The 16,389-nt window shown below is 39.8% G+C and overlaps 1 protein-coding gene across 1 annotated transcript in view; it reads right to left on the bottom strand.

Annotated features, from left to right (window-relative positions):
• Positions 1-16,389, bottom strand: part of myo9aa (myosin IXAa) — a 100,671-nt gene that overhangs the window by 74,993 nt on the left and 9,289 nt on the right. The window contains exon 2 of the mRNA XM_085349861.1: positions 3,874-4,836. Within this exon, the coding sequence (XP_085205987.1) occupies positions 3,874-4,749 (876 nt within the window). The 5' untranslated portion in view covers positions 4,750-4,836. The remainder of the gene's footprint in view (positions 1-3,873; positions 4,837-16,389) is intronic.

Below are 16,389 nucleotides of genomic sequence, written 5' to 3'. Positions count from 1 at the left end.
AACACTGGCATGACATAAGAAAAACTGGATTTCCCTCCATACCAGCTTAAACCAGAATCATTATAATGGAGACATTTGGCAGTCACAAAATCCTGAACTGAGGTCTGTGGAAATATTCTGTCACTACAAAGATTATGGGAGCAGAGGGATAACTTCCAGGAGGAAAACAAAAAAAACCCAAAACTTTTTATAACTTTATTTGGGGTAAAAGCAGCAAATGTTTCAAAAGCTTTTTAATGAAATTTTATTGTTGAGTTAATTGAGGTTACTACCTCAAAATAGATGCTCAACAAAGAGCTGCTGAGTGTCAAGAAAAAGGCTTCCAGAAGACTCTGTTTACATTTTCTAAACAGATTACCAAAACTGTAAATTATCCATCACATATTTGGGAGTGTGAAGGAAAGGTCAGTCAAGAAATTGAAAGAATAATCAAAAGAGGTTAGGTGTGCAACTAAAAATACCTAAATTGCAACCCAACTTCCAAAGAGATGTGGCCTTTTACAGTCGGTCACAAAGAGATGAGGAGCAGATGCAGTGGCGCTCCTGAAGAAGCACAAACAGACTGATAACCACCAAACCAACAGGCAGTGTTAAGGTAAACGTCAAGTTTACGTTCAAAATTCTTTACATTAAGCTGATAGCACATTAACACCAACAGAAGTTAAAACTCTAACATGGATTTTATTTCCACAACAAAAAAAATCATGTGCTTGTGTTTTTTCTTAAAACACAAGCTTAAAAGAAATGAGATAAATTATCCCTTTGAGGAGACTTTGTTTGATGTTCCTTCCGCCCTTCCTTCAGCCTCTTTGCAGTAGCGCCGCACCTACAGTCTCTGCATTAATCACCAGCAGGCAGATATGCAATCTTACTGTGCAAACAATTAAAGGCTGCTCCTCTGCACTTAAAACTATTCACTCACGTTGCCGTGTTGTGGATTAACTCAACATGCTTACACATTAACCCCAGAGTCGCACAAATGAATGGCATTCCTTAGAGCTTCCTTGCTTAAACACAGGGTAATGAATGTGGTGTAGAGCTACTTGTTGCATGACTTGTTGTTTTGCTCGTCACCTTTGAAGTTGGCTTCTAATCTACTACTGTCAATTTGACTTCGCTTTGATAGCGATGGAAACAAATTACCATGTGGGGAGAGACTTTAAAAATACGCACAATGCTTAACAAATTTATTCGACCACCACCCAAAGTAAGGTTTATGCCACAGCAGGCTTAGATTAAGAGTGATGCTAATTACAAAACTATTTTTTATGTTTATGTAATGGTTCATCTAACAGCATGCGCAAGCACTTCAATCAAAATTATCTTGCTTTACTGATCCATTGTATCTATACATGTACCCGATGTGTGCGATTATAAATTATTATAAACCTCAATTTATATTTTTTTATTCATTCTCCACTTACATTTGTTTCATGTGTCACGTTCGGGGTACATCACCTGTACGTAAGGGTCACCAAAATTGAACTTTGTCAAAGACGGCACTGAACACGGCATCAAGAATCTGAAAAGGTCCCGCGGGCCTCATATTTTTAATGCTAAAATTTAATTTCTATTGTTTTTCATGATTTTCAAATTTACCTTTTTACAAAACAAGCTTAAAAAAAAAAAAAAAAAAAGCAAAGCGCACAAATATCTTTTGATTAACTTGTCAATCTACAGTTGTTAACAGAAACATCAATATTATGCTTCAATTTCTGACTTGCTTCTAATTTTCTAAAAATATAAGCATTTTCTTGTTTTTATGATACATGACCTAATGTATTTGTTAAGCACTGTATAAAGAGGGGTCATAATCTATTATGCCCTATCATAATATTTTAATTCAAGTTATTTGACAGACAATTTAACAAGGTCATACAGTCAAGCTGGTTATACTGCGATGAGGAAATACTAAAATATGTCAGGAAACACTGCTCTGAACATTTTGAGTGTAAACAGCAGGTGATCAGGCAATGTGACAATGAGTAATACGACCTCTCATTAAAAGTGGACATGGTAACCGTTAAATATTACCTACAGACGTTCTTCTCCCAGTTTCAGCTAAAGTCAAAGTCAACCAGGCTGCTCTATTAACCAGAGCCATCAAGTTTTTAGGTGAGTAAAAGTTACGTTTTAAGTCGTCAGTTCAAGGATGAGAGAATCTCGGAGAATCAATTTAAACTACAAAGCTAACAGAGATATGATCAGGAGAGCTGAGATCTGTATGCAAAACAGGTATTTAATAACACACTTCAACTGCAGTGTTATAGCAGCTTTTTTAAAATAGTTTTATGACATAATCAAAAAATTGTACGATGACGTCTGATCTTCTTGGGTGGGGGGGGATTAGGTCTCAAATGATCCATTTTGTACTTCTTCTACAAACCAGCACTCCTTCTAATGGCCATTAGAAAGAGTGCTGACTCTAAAAAGAAGTGTGATTGTATAGATGTGCATGAGAAAAAGTCCCAATGCTCGACTGATTTATGATCTCAGTTAAACACTTTCCTTAGGAGAGTGTGGTCGCAAATGCAGGTTTTAAGTATTACAGACATCAAATTGATGTTCATTATAACAAAATTCCCATTAGGGCTGTTCGATATAACGATATATATCGGATAATGATATCAAAACATCTATAGTTTCATACGACGCCATCGTTTGTTTTGTGGTGTCGCAAAATAAACTGTTTACTGCAATATTTTTTCATCATTTTGATGGTCCCTGTAGTGGCCTAATAATTTGTTAAAGTTCTGTCTTTCTCTTATATTTAATATGACCACACTACTGACGGACAAGCGCCTGTTTTTACACGTTGTCGTTAGCAACCACAACGGTAAAACAATGGCGTGGCTCCGCCGTCCGCTTGTTTGTTTTGCATATTAACCTTTCACAAAAGCTCAAGATCCTGTTGAGACTTTTCAAAATAAACTAAATTGTGAAAGAGTATGCAGACTGTTTACGGATGAGAAGCGTTAGGTGCTAAAAATAAACCTTAGACTCAAACGTTGGAACAGGCTTTCTAGAGCACGCCGTGTAACAAGTACAAAGAAAACGGCGGCCGTTACAACTTATGTCTAAAAATGTATAGCTTCATGCATCGGTTAAAATGGGGCGACCGTGGCTCAGGGGTTGGGAAGCGTATCTGTAACCGGAAGGTCGCCGGTTCGATCCCCGGGCTCTCTGTCCTGGTCGTTGTGTCCTTGGGCAAGACACTTTACCCTACTTGCCTACTGGTGTTGGCCAGAGGGGCCGATGGCGCGATATGGCAGCCTCGCTTCTGTCAGTCTGCCCCAGGGCAGCTGTGGCTGCAACCGTAGCTTGCCTCCACCAGTGTGTGAATGTGAGAGTGAATGAATAGTGGCATTGTAAAGCGCTTTGGGTGCCTTGAAAAGCGCTATATAAATCCAATCCATTATTATTATTATTATTAAAAGTCTGAACTCCAGGTACACAGCGCCCAGATGAAAACACTTCACGCAAGTCGAGCTGCCCGAGATTCACAGAATTTACAGAAAATGTTACATTTTTGTGATTTATATCGTTATCGGGATGATAGATGTCTTATATCGGAATATGAGATTTTGGTCATATCGCACAGACCAATATGTGCGATATGACTCCCATATAGGAGTCTCACAGAGTAAAATAGACAATAAAGCACAGTATGCTTTTGGGTGTGGCTAGCTTGCAACTGAAAAGGTTTCTCAATTAGTTTCACCCCTTATGGTTTCAAAAAAACAAAAATGTTGTCCGACAAAAATGCTAAACTCGAGGCTTTAAACAGAACTTAAACAAATGGGTGACAGCATTCCTGTTCCTCTTATGTATACATTTCATGACTGAAACCCAGTGACTGTATGTTTTGCTTACCTCCAATACTGGCCCCGCCCCCAAGATGATCTGCTCCACTCCACTAGCAAAACCCTTCTGACTGAGAGCAGTCAGATGATGAATGAGGAAGTTTGTGCTTTGCGTCTTCCCAGAGCCGCTCTCCCCAGATATAACAATGCATTGATTCCTCCGTCTCTGCAGCATGGCGTGGTAAGCCACATCCGCCACGGCGTAAATATGTGGCTCCAAATCTCCCAGTGTATGATTATCATACATCTTCACATACTTGGGGTTATAGATGGGCAGGAATTTGAAGGGGTTAATGACGATGAGGATGCTTCCAACGTAAGTGTAGATCTTTTCCTGGCGGAAGCGGGAGCGCAGGTTGTCCAGCAGCGTGCGCTCGTTGAGCTCTGGCAGGCAGCACATATCTGCATGGTCACCCTGAGATTCAGGCTGTGGCAGCAGTCCACGCTCCATCAGGCGCCTGCGCTCCTCTGTGACCTGCAGCCACATCTGAAGGCTGCCGCCATAGTGAATCGAGCCATCCAGATTCTTCTCCCTTAGCAGGAAGCGGTAATCCTCGCCACCTGACAGCGGCCGGTGCTCTAGTGCGATACGGGGCCAGAGCATCATCCTCTGCACGGGACAGTCGTTGGGGTTCAGAATCCATTCTTCACCTCCAAATTCTTTCACCTCAGCCAGAACATAAAACTTGGAGCGGTCCAACTTGAGCCGTTCAATGACACGTTCAATGGCTTCAGCGGCTGTGGTGGTCTTGCGGGCGCTGATTGGGCAGTAGATTGTGCCTTCTGCCAGGGCGCCTGGGTAGATGCGCACGGTTAACTCCGAGTTCTCGAAGCGCGGCCGACGACCCAGGGTGCCCATGCCACCAACGCCATCACGAGCACTCATGGTGGATCAGGAGCTCCCATTAGCAGCAGCCCGGCACTGGCATGTTCTTAACTGTGTCGGAGGATCCACCAATTCAAGACATTACCACTGCAAAAGAAAGAACAAAAAGGTTGATTTAAAAAAAAAAAATAACAACTTGATAGCTTGATCAGCCATTTTTTCTTCTAAATCAACAGCCAGACTTCTTTAGTTATCATGACAAAAGCAATGAAAAAATAAACTTCTGTTCAACTCATCATAGCTGACTTAATCTAGGGCTGAACGATTATGGAAAATAATCTAATTGCGATTTTTTGCCCCAATATTGCGATTGCGATGCGATATGCGATTATTTTTTAAGGTCTTTGTCTTCTGTATTATTAAACAAAGACAAGCAATACATCATATAGTATGGCCAATACTATATTACATTAATTTTAAACTGTTCTTTCCTGGAAGACAGACCTCTGTTATGATGACATGAGGTGATGCATGAATTGATGACTGACATTTTTATTTAACTTCTTCAATCACAACAGTATATTTGAACATACACAATAGTTTATTTTTAGCTTACAAACATCTGAGCATAAAGTGCTGACAAGGAACCCTGGTGTAAACATTAAAATGAAAGTCAGTACAATGTGCAGATTGCAGAAATATACATAAAAAAAAATCAGTGGCTTTACCACACTCAGTTTTTCGACATCTGTGAACTACTAGACAGTCATTCAATTAAAAAATAATATTAAATAAATAAAACTAATAAATAAAAAATACACACATCTTACTGATCTCTGCAGTCAGTAACATTACACATAAAGTGCAAACATAATAGCAATTGTATAAACACACACACAAACACGCCTTTAAAATTTAAAGGCGTGAAATTGGACGGTCTAGTTCTGATTAGCGTCACCGCTGTCTCGGTGGAGTTTAATAAACTCGGCCGTCTGCTTCTTGCTATCTAAAATATAACCAGACACTGGTGTAAATTCTCGACTGTCTCATACTTCTGTTTAATAAGTTTTCTGTTTGACGTTTAGTCAGCTATGTGAAAACCAAGGAGGAACCCACCCGGGGGATTAATAAAGTTTTATTTTATCTAATCTAATAACTTTAATCTCAGCCAAACCGATTTACTCACGAACAAACAAAACACTGAAAAAAGCCCAACAATAACATTTTTAGGTTGTCTAAGTGACTTATATATTACGTTTAACCCGAGCAGCGAAACTCCGCGGTGATCTGAAAATGATGTGCCGGGAGTTGTGCCGTTCTCGGCCGCATCAGTAACCCTCGAGCTCCCGGCTAGCTGTCGAGCTGGTGGGTAGCAGACGCCTCTGAAAACGTCGAAGCACTTTTGCAAATATGGGATATCTTGATAAACCGAGCAGATATTTGATGTTTACACAGCTACTTTCTCGCCTGAAAATATGTTAAAAGTTTATTTTGTGACCCAGAAAGATTAGTATGAGTAATTTTAAAACTTAGTAGCGGCCGCCATTGCTGGAAACTGGAGTTTGGCTGGGCCGCGCTATGAATTCTGGGATATGGTAGTAATTTGGACAGCCTTCGGCGCGTCGCTGTGACGTAATCGGTCTACAAATGCAGCCTCAGGAGGATGCAGCCCATGAATTTGGACATGTCCAGAGTATAATCGCAGCCTTTGCGGTTAGAAAATTGCACTTGATCATGTCGCGATATTATCGCAAATGCGATATATCGTTCAGCCCTAACTTAATCTAACCTCAACAAGTACAAATTTTTTTTTAAACTCCTGGAGGCTTTGAGAACGTCTCTGGGCTAAAACTGAAATGAACCTTCGAAAATCTAGTGAGTTAAGGCCAGGCATTTCAGCGCAGCTCTCTGCAATCTGCCCGATTACAAAATCTGGCAGATTATGACACAAAGACCATGTGCTGTTATGTAATCTGCCAGTGGGCCAAATTTTTTTTTTGGATCCTGACATGTACACTCATAGAAAGGAGAGGCCATGAGGATCTACAGGATTACCATTAGCACACATAAGCTCTTGCCAGCAGCTGCCATCCTCTTTACTCTATGCACAATCACGCCATTCACAAGTTCCCGCTTTAATACACAGCAGAGGGGCATCACGGGGCGAGCAGAGGCCACGGACAGACGAGGACAGGAAAAGAGCTGGAATTAATGACCAAGCTGCTAAGCAAAGACCACCCCTGATAGAATCAATGAACCTAAAGTTGCTCTTGAAAGGTCAAACATCCATGTACTCTTATATAATAAAACTAAAGAATACAGCAGCCCACATCCCCCTTTGAAACAAATGATAAGAGTTCATATTCACTACACTGTGTTCAGGTACAATCAAGCATTGCAAGAATACAGTGATAGGATGTAACGTCTGCTTTTAAAAAACAAAACAGAACACTGGAGGCAAACTGTAGATTTTTGTTCATGTTCAGACTTGCAGTAAACAAACCTCATAATTACTTGGCAATTATGATCATTTATGCCATATAAGACTGAAATTAAAAAAAATTAATTAAGAACAAGGGAGACAGATTTTTTTGGTATGTGTGTCTACCAACCACATCTGAAGCCTCATCTAACGATGGCAACATTACAGTCTTGTGTGTCATCACACCCACACCCATCCACACCCACATATTAATTCATAAAAGCAGTTTACATATAGAACGTTATATAATAAAATTGGTAATATGCTCATCTAAAATTCAACATCCCAGGAATATTCATGTAGCTTGATAGTAAACTGAATGTGCCCAGGCTCATAATATAAAGACTTGGCAAGAATCGAAGTTGATTTAACTGTTACAGTGGTCACAATCTCTTTTTTGCCTTATGAACGTTGCTGAATAAAGGTCAAAGAAGGTTCTTTGTTACTTAGAAACAGGAAAAATATCACATTTTGACAATAAAATGTCACCACTTGACCATTTATGTCATGATTAGCACATGAATTCACAAAAAACATACATGGACCTTCATTTGAATTATCAAATGAATCAGCTCATTCCTGTCAGGTTCAAAACTGTACAGAAATTCCCTTTAGGTGCTCCTGATTCATAACAATACTGAGAAAGGAAAGCACAAAATACCTGGCAACAAACCCCAAAAACATGATGCTTCCAAGTACAACCTGTGTGGAGATTGAAAATGGCCTTAATCCAACCCCCCCCCCCCAAAAAAAAAGAAAACCACTTTTTTTTTCCTGCAGCTGTCATTAGGAAGGTTTAAGACATTAAACTTACAGAATTGTCACTCCAAGAGGTCATTTATATTTTTATGGGTGATGTACTGATTGGAAACCGCTTGTAATTGCGTTGTACCTGCGACAATGACAATAAAGACATTCTGATTCTGAACCTGTCAATAGCACCCAGACATTTTTTTCCCCCCAGTATTTTATCGCGCAAACGCTGACTTGTGTTTGACCATATGTGAATTAATATAAATATATATTATGAGATATCCGTCATAAAAATATCTTGTTTTCCTTAGAGGAATCATTTTAGTTTGAAATTTATCTTTAATATTACAATGCCTGAAAATAAATTGGATCAATTTCCTCACCAACTATTACATGAGCACCATGACCCCAGCAGAAAAACCCTGGAAAACAGGAAATGGAACAGGGACACATATAGTAGGTGCACAGAGACGAGTACAAAGGACTCCAGCAGGGAAATGATACAATGCTGCACCCATCCCTGGTCATTTCCTGTTGCCCCATATCCAACTCTGTGTGTCACTTCAGCAACTTCGATACAAACATGTGCCATGGTCCACATACAGGCGCACACAGAATTATATATATGCATTACTTCTTTCGATCTTATATAAGTCACTCAGTCTTACTGCTCACTACTGAATCCATAAACTGGAATTAATTGAGTGCAATGTTTTCCTGTTTGTGTGACTCGACTGCGTCTGTGTGTATCAGCGTGTGTTCTGATCACTGGGTTAGGGCGTCTCGAACAGATGGTCAGCTCGCTGCTTAAAGGATAGGGGATGGGGGGATTTAGGGTTGTGGCAGTGCTGCACAGTGCAGGGCCATGCTGGCAAACTCGCTCTTTATCATCACATGAGGACATTCAACTAATAGACATCTCTGGGAAAACCTTACTAATCACAGGACATCTTCCACCATCTTCAGTCACTGAAGCGATATGACAAAGTCATTTCATTGATAATCAAACACATTAAAGGCTAATAATTATCAGGGCTGCAAACCAGGCAAATCTGGCATTTCAGTGACAATATGTTCAAATATTTCTGGTATATATCGTTTCACCTGAGTGCCATGCCTGTGCGTCTGCACACCAACTTAAAAAAGGTCTGATTTTAGATAACTCTGAGGTTTGTGCCCTTAAGGAAGTGACAAAGCAGATGGTGCACAGCTGGATGAAACCTGCAGTGGCCTATTCAGCTCCTCAAGCAATTGAACTAGAAACAGACCTGTTGCATCACCTGGGTAGTCATGGATAAGGGCTTGTTGTCAAGTAGTTTAATCTGGAATCAGCTCAAGATTTTTATTTTTGTTTTTTTACATGTCAGGAAAGAACCAATCTCACCTAATATATCAAACAACTTCAATCCCGGGATTCCCGCTTCAATCTTTTGTTAAAGTTAAACTTTGCTGAACACTGATAGTATCTATTAAAGTTAAGAGCAGCGCTGGGACTTATCTGCTCTTGGATCAGTAGGTAAACACAGACTCGAACACGATCAAAAAGCAGAAACTGTTGGTTTCATTTTCTTGTTCCATCCAGAAAGTCCCCTCTTTCTTTGGCAGAATAAATGAAGCATTTTCATTCTTTAGCACATCCTCTTAAAGACAGTTTCCTCAAAACATCTGGGTGAGGCCCTTTTTGTTACCACCAACAAATGCATATCTGTTGTTTTTATAGGTCTGGGAATATCATTTGAGTCTCGCAGGTAGATGTAAATTTAGATCTTTTTGGCAGATACTGATATTTGAAGAAAATTACACTATGCATTTCTTTCTGTAATCTGAACATTGAGAGAAGCCTAGTCTGAGGTTCCCTCTGACTGAGGTTCAACCACATGACTCTTACTATACAATCGCTGACACTGAAGGAATGTCAGGATCTAGTTTGGTCAGCTTTTTACAACGTGAAGTCATCTTTCTGAAAAGTTTAGTAGGTGTATGTCATCAGTGCCTAGCTTGTTCAGGGCTCATACTGTTACAGAGCCTCAATATCACACATTTACTAACTGGGAATTTGTATGTGTTGCACTAAGGTGTGCGAGTTGGCACTGGACTGTGAACCCTCCCATTTGGTTTGCAGTTTTTAAAGTGTTAATTTGTAGATTTGACAGCTTCACAAAGCCAACTTTAGCTGCTATGTTTACTGTCCACATCTCGCAGGATTACAGTGTTAGTTTATTACTGTTTGCATCAGTCATACAAATGCGTTTGTCAGCTGTTTCTTTAAGCCACGACTCAGATCTCTGGCCTTACCAGAGTTATGACAGCCACACTAAATGCAGGGTACGCCTTCTTAACATTCATGTGAAGTTCAACATTCATTTTACTCAAAATGCTCTGCAAACAAGAAAAGGTTTGAGCATCATTTTTATAGCTTTCAAAAGAAAACCGCACGTCCGTATGGTAGTCACGAAACGTTTTTGTTTAAGTAAGTGCTGACATAATATGGAAGAGTTATTTGAATGCTACAATCATAACATTAATAAGAAAACAAGACTTTCATTAGCGCAAGTTCAAGAAACTAACAAGTACTTTACCTCGTTGGTTTTGTTAATATTTTATCCATTAAAAGATAATGTCATAGTTTCTTAGAATTGGTAGTTTGCCATTTTAAATACCTTTTTTTATGTAAGCAGAGTGTAATAGGGCATGCTTACATGGGAATGCACGTTTATTGATGACTACTTGTAACACACATGCAGAACGTGCCAATTATGAGATTGCAAAGATGAGATAGAGGTAAGATCCTGGGAGCCAGACTATGTTATGCAGCACCACAAGCAACAAATATAAAATTATTTCCCCATTTTTAAACAGACCTACACAACCTTCAACAATACGCCCGGGGCCCCTCATTATTACAGGTGGAACGGAAGCCACATAAAACATGGTTATCGGCGACTCGTAAAAATAACTGTAAAAACAGATTAGCATGAGCTAGTGAAAATTAACAACTGAAGAAAAGATGATAAAGCCTTCTGTATTGGCTTTGAGGAAATTTAACATATCCTAAAAGGAAAGAAGACACACAGAGCAAGTGCTGAATGACTATATTAATAATTTCTGAACGTTTAAATCAAGCCAAGATTTGGAAGGTTTGCTTGTTTACAATGTGGGTAGTTTAGCAGTCAGATTTCCCATAAGTCTGCTGTGAAATGGTCAGTTATAAACTCTAGAGAGCTGTAAAGGACTAAATAAACGTCATTGGAATTGCTAAATAGTGCAGGTAGAAAAACAGTTTGACTGAGAACCACATTGTGAACAGTCAGATAATCTCCACAGTCTTAGCATCCGGCTCTAGGAATGCAGAAAATTCAAGTGCAACATACTGAGTCAAAACAACCTGAGAAGAAAAAATCCACAGTATCTGCTCAGCTCCTACAGTGGCTTATTTGTTTAAACTTGAAACCAGGCAGCTTTGGCTCAGGTGGCAGAGCAGGTTGTCCACTAATCACAGGGTTGGTGCTCCCATTCGTGTGCGAGTGTTTGTGAATGAGCGATAAAATGGCAGATCACATACAGTCCAATCACAGCTGACTGAACAAATATTAAAATAAGTAGTAGTATTCTATTTAATTCTCCAAGCTGTCATGTTGTGCTAATAAATGTCAGAGTTGGCAAAATAATGCAAATGCATAACACTGATTAAAGTTCAACTGCAAAATCATTCATAGTGGCACTAAACGGGCCAAATGTTGTTTTATTTTCATTATTTTGATTTGGATCAATTCAGAATTTACATTCCAAACTTTAATTGATGAAGAGACAGAAAAAATAAAATAAAATAAATTTTCCAGCAAAGACGTTAGTGGTGACGTTAAGAAAAAACATTGCAGCCTTTAATACGTGTATTCGAATATAATTAACACAGATCACGCAACTACAAGGAGATCACTGACGTGTATGTATGTTTCTATCATACAGCTTCACTGGCATGAAACAAGCAGCACAAGAGTTACCGTTTGCCTGGCTATGATGCCGCATATGTGCAAACAGAAACAGCAACTCAAAAGCTCAACGCAGTCATTCTCAGAAAGAACTACTACAAGTGGTTGACCAACATCTTAACAGCCTTTTGGAGCCACCCTCTACAGTGAAAACACAATACTTCAGCAGCTTCAGCTAAAGTCTGCAGGAACAGTAAGGTCAGCTGAATGAAGCAGACATGCCACGCTTGCTCCGACATGTTCAACAAACCTGTAATTACAAGTGACCATTCCTTGCACCCAAATGTGCAGCACCACTCTGTCTCTTCAGTGTCTTAGAGACATAGTTCACCTTCAGCCCGGAGGCAACAGTGTAGCTTAGCAAGTGCAGCCCTGACCTTCTTAAGCAGATAGCTACAATTCCCCAAGCTGTTCAGACTCTAAGGCTAACAACAGAAAAGAGCAGTCTACTGGATCAATGCTCAATGGGTGATTGACCTGAAAAACTATTTTTGGAAGATTTTCTTAAATGTGAGGACTGCTGGGCACACAAGATTTAGCAACAGAAAATTATACGGGGGAGAAAAAAAAATCAGCTCATGTAGTGATTACATGATTGTTAGCTCAACTAGTGTAAGCCCCGCCCCCTTTCATTAAAAAGTTTAATTCAACTGATGTGGAAAGGGGGAGTAAACATTTCAGTAAACAGGAAAAAAGAAGCTTTAGGAAGTGTGACTAAGGGATGCCAGCTTAGCATGCTAGTGGTCAGCTCATGAACAGTAGCTTACCAGCCAACCCTGTAATACATCCCTCCATGTCACAAAGACTAGAATAATTAGATTAATCTCAGCGTACAGCTTCACGGTGTGAGCAGATCCCATCCATCACTGTTTAATCATGGTTTTTTTTTAGATCTAATTTGCTTAATGTAACCTTAACAAATGGCAGGAAGATAAAGCTACTGGATGATTGTGGAAATCTTTATGCATTTCTTTTCCTTCTTTAGTCGAAGACTACGCGTACGTACAGCATTTCCTTTGGAAAGTGTACAAACCATTTTGGAGCCATACCAAAGCGGCTGCCCAGAAGTGAATGGTTGACAGAGGTCAAGTTTTCCTAGACTGTGTGGTAAATTGACTGTAACATGAGGATATGGCACATCAGCCTACTGTAACCTCTCCCTGTATTTAACTCACTGGTAAATGGCATGTTTGCATCCTGGATTTCTTGTTTTCCATTTACCCAAATAGTGTCAAACACTAGAGTCAGCGTCTGTAACATTTTGGTTTTGTGGTTTTGTTGTGTTTGCAGATGATATATGCAAATAATTCCTTCAAGCCCAAATGTGCTCACTGGTCCAGAAGCTGGAGTCGACCTTCGGATGATTTTAAAGAGATGGGACAATGACATTGGCTCATGTCATTATCAAAAGGCACTCAAAAAACTGCAGTATCTGAACATGATCCATATGAATACCAAGTTACCTGCTTCCACTTACTGAAATGCAATCTCAAACCCATTGGCTATAATCTAACAAAACAGTTATTTTTCATATCGTGTATGTACGCAAACAACGACCAGGTTGGTTGAAAACAGCAGAAATGCCAGAACAGTGAACAGAATAGCTGATGGATGCTCAGAGTGAGGTCTATTTACAAAATGCATAACATTATTATAAGAAAAGACTAATTTCTAATAAGGTAACGTGACTGCACTTCAAAAAAGGTCAAAGTTCAAGCTGTCCAGGGAATCTGCAACCTAACTGGTTGGCAGATGCATACGACCAGAAGGCTGTAATTTTAGCTTCTTATGCACTGACAGCAGTATGGTTTCAGGCCCTTGCATACCTTAACTAACTTGTTGTGCTCTCCGTTTCGACAACTGCTAATGACCAGGAAGCGGTGGCTCGGGTGTGGAACATGAGCTTCGGCCAAATATTCAGAGAGCCAGTTAGAATAGGAGGATAAAAGGATTGAAAGGTATAGATTCACAGAACGAGAAACTGAACTCAGAGAATTAAGGAGATACAGGAACAGGCGGCGAGAGACACGCGGAGAAGAGGATGTCGGCTTCCTGAAATCTTAGCTGTGGGAAAGTGAGAGCACAATAAAGGGAGAAGAGCGAGAAATGAAAAGGCAATGCTAACACCCAACTTGGAAAGACAACACTGTGGTGGCATTTATTTATTGCTACAGTTTCACAATTAACCTGATAGTTTATTATTTAATTTCTACAACTGAGAGCTTACGAATAGCACTGTCCTGAAACAAACAGGAGAAGCTACATTCTAGTTTCACATTAATGCTGAACAAAAAATGAATCATTTCCACTGAACTACTTCTTAATCTTGTTAATCCAGGTACAAAGTTCACTGTGACTGTAGGCAGCACAGAATAAACCTTTCAGAAAGGTAAGAGCATGCCTTTGGAGCTTAAAGACTACACCAAAATCACACCGTATACAAATACAAAAAGATTTCATGACATCTGATTTGCAAACCAGTCTGTTGCAGATACTGCTACTGGGTTTTACAGTGTTGGATGCAGTTTTCTTAATCAACAGCCATAACCTTTGAATCATGGCAGTGGTACACTGAGATCATTCAAGTAAGTATGGATGCTGCATTTCCTTTTCACTTACACTGGAAATGTAGGATGTACACAAATAGATTTTTTTTTTTTTTTGTCATTCATAAGCTAAGCAGGGTTTTTTTTTACCCACCCAAATAATAAATTAGCTTAGCTAGCTTCGCTTAATAGAAACAGAGCAATCGCATTTAAAACAAACTGTAGTATACTAAAATACTGCTTGTTATGGCTCAATCACAGTTGGGGGGGGGGGGGAACAAAAAACAACGTAATGAATGACAACTCAAGAATATCTTAAGAGTCTATAGATGATTATGTTTAGACAACAAAGGTGACAGACAAGTGGAACAGGTTACCATTCAAAGGGTTGGCTGATCGGACAAACTGCATGCATCGCCAGCTGATTTTACATCACACACTGCTAACACTTAAAAACTTGTGTCTTACAAAAACACTTAAGTCAATGTCATCAAAAATGTGCTTAAACAAGTCCAGGCTGGACTCGCTGTCCATGCCATAATTAACAACGACTGACGACCAACTCCCCTCACATTAACTTCAGCTGAGCGCCAACAGGTGACACGACTGCCACGAAAATATGTCACTGGAGGAAACGCCATGTGCGTTTGCTAAATTAAGAGCCTCACTTTGCTATGCAGGACCTATTCTTGTTGTTCCCTGAAGGAGAGAGTGGAGGGAGAAACCAGAGGAAGGAAATTAATTCAGAGCAGAGCGGGAGTCTCAAGGACAACATTATTAAAAAAAAAAAAAACCCACATTGTACGCTATTGTGTGCTCTGATATCTATGGTCTCTGCACATTCTGCACCTTTTCACTCGTCACCATTTTAGCACACTGCATTTTAATTATTGTAAGGTGTGCTGCAGCAAATCCTAATCCATCCCGCTCCCCTTCAAGTTTCAATGTGACTTCAGGTTCAAAGAAAAACCAACAAATCCAAAGTGCAAGGTTAAGTCAAAAGCTTGTAAATGACGAGTGGATTTATTTTAATGGACCCTCGTAAAACAGGCTGAAAGAAACAGGAACATGGACTCTCTTACAAAAAGGTTATAGGTACTTTTTCATTACTATTAAATCTCTTGTGTTAGTGGCAACAAGTAATGACCATGTCACGTTTTTGATTTACCTTTTTGGATGATTTTCCTCAAAATCAGTCAGACCAAGTGACCTGTTCAACTGCAGGCTGCTCTGGAGACTTGATATTAAAAAAAGAAAGAAAATGCCACTGGGGGCCTCTATGAAAGCACACTAGAAAGAGTGGGAGTAAACAGCACCACTCCTCTGTTGTCGCCACAGAGAATTCCACTTCCTGTATCCACTCCCCGGACAACGAGAGCAGCTTTGCGTGACAGGAAGGGCCGCACAAGGGGTTTCGACACAACAATACCATCACGCTATTGTTAATAAAGTTCCATTTCAGCTTTGCTTCTAATTTCATATTGATCTTTCAGTTACTTTATGAGCAGGAAACTCACTGCAACACAAGTTGGAACAAAAGGAGTTTTGAAGAAAAGTAGTTCAAGATTTCACATTGAGGACAAACAATGAAGCCACGGCTCATATACAGATTTGTTATATTCCAATTCAACCCTGTTTGCATTCACTTCAAACCAGGAGCAAGGGGGAAAGGGAGACAAAGCAAGTTTTTGAACAGAAAGAGAGAACACCAATAAAGGAGAGGGTTTTGCACAATGCAACAACCAGTCGGGATATTTTTGACAGCTGCAGCCCGCCACACAGTCGGGGCCGGTGTGATCAGGGTGTGAACTCTGCAATCAGCAGGACATCATTATTTTTTCCCCCACTAATGTTCTTTATTAGAGCATATGAGTGTAATTCCTCACATAAACACATTCCTTAGAAACCCATACAGAAAGATTCTGTAAAA

Source organism: Diplotaxodon limnothrissa, linkage group LG1 (genome assembly GCF_057381915.1).
Source record: "Diplotaxodon limnothrissa isolate DT_005_m linkage group LG1, D_limnothrissa_male_GT1.1, whole genome shotgun sequence".
NCBI classification, from domain to species: Eukaryota; Metazoa; Chordata; class Actinopteri; order Cichliformes; family Cichlidae; genus Diplotaxodon; species Diplotaxodon limnothrissa.
Note: the sequence above shows the minus strand (reverse complement) of the source record. Positions and strands in the feature narration are given on the sequence as shown.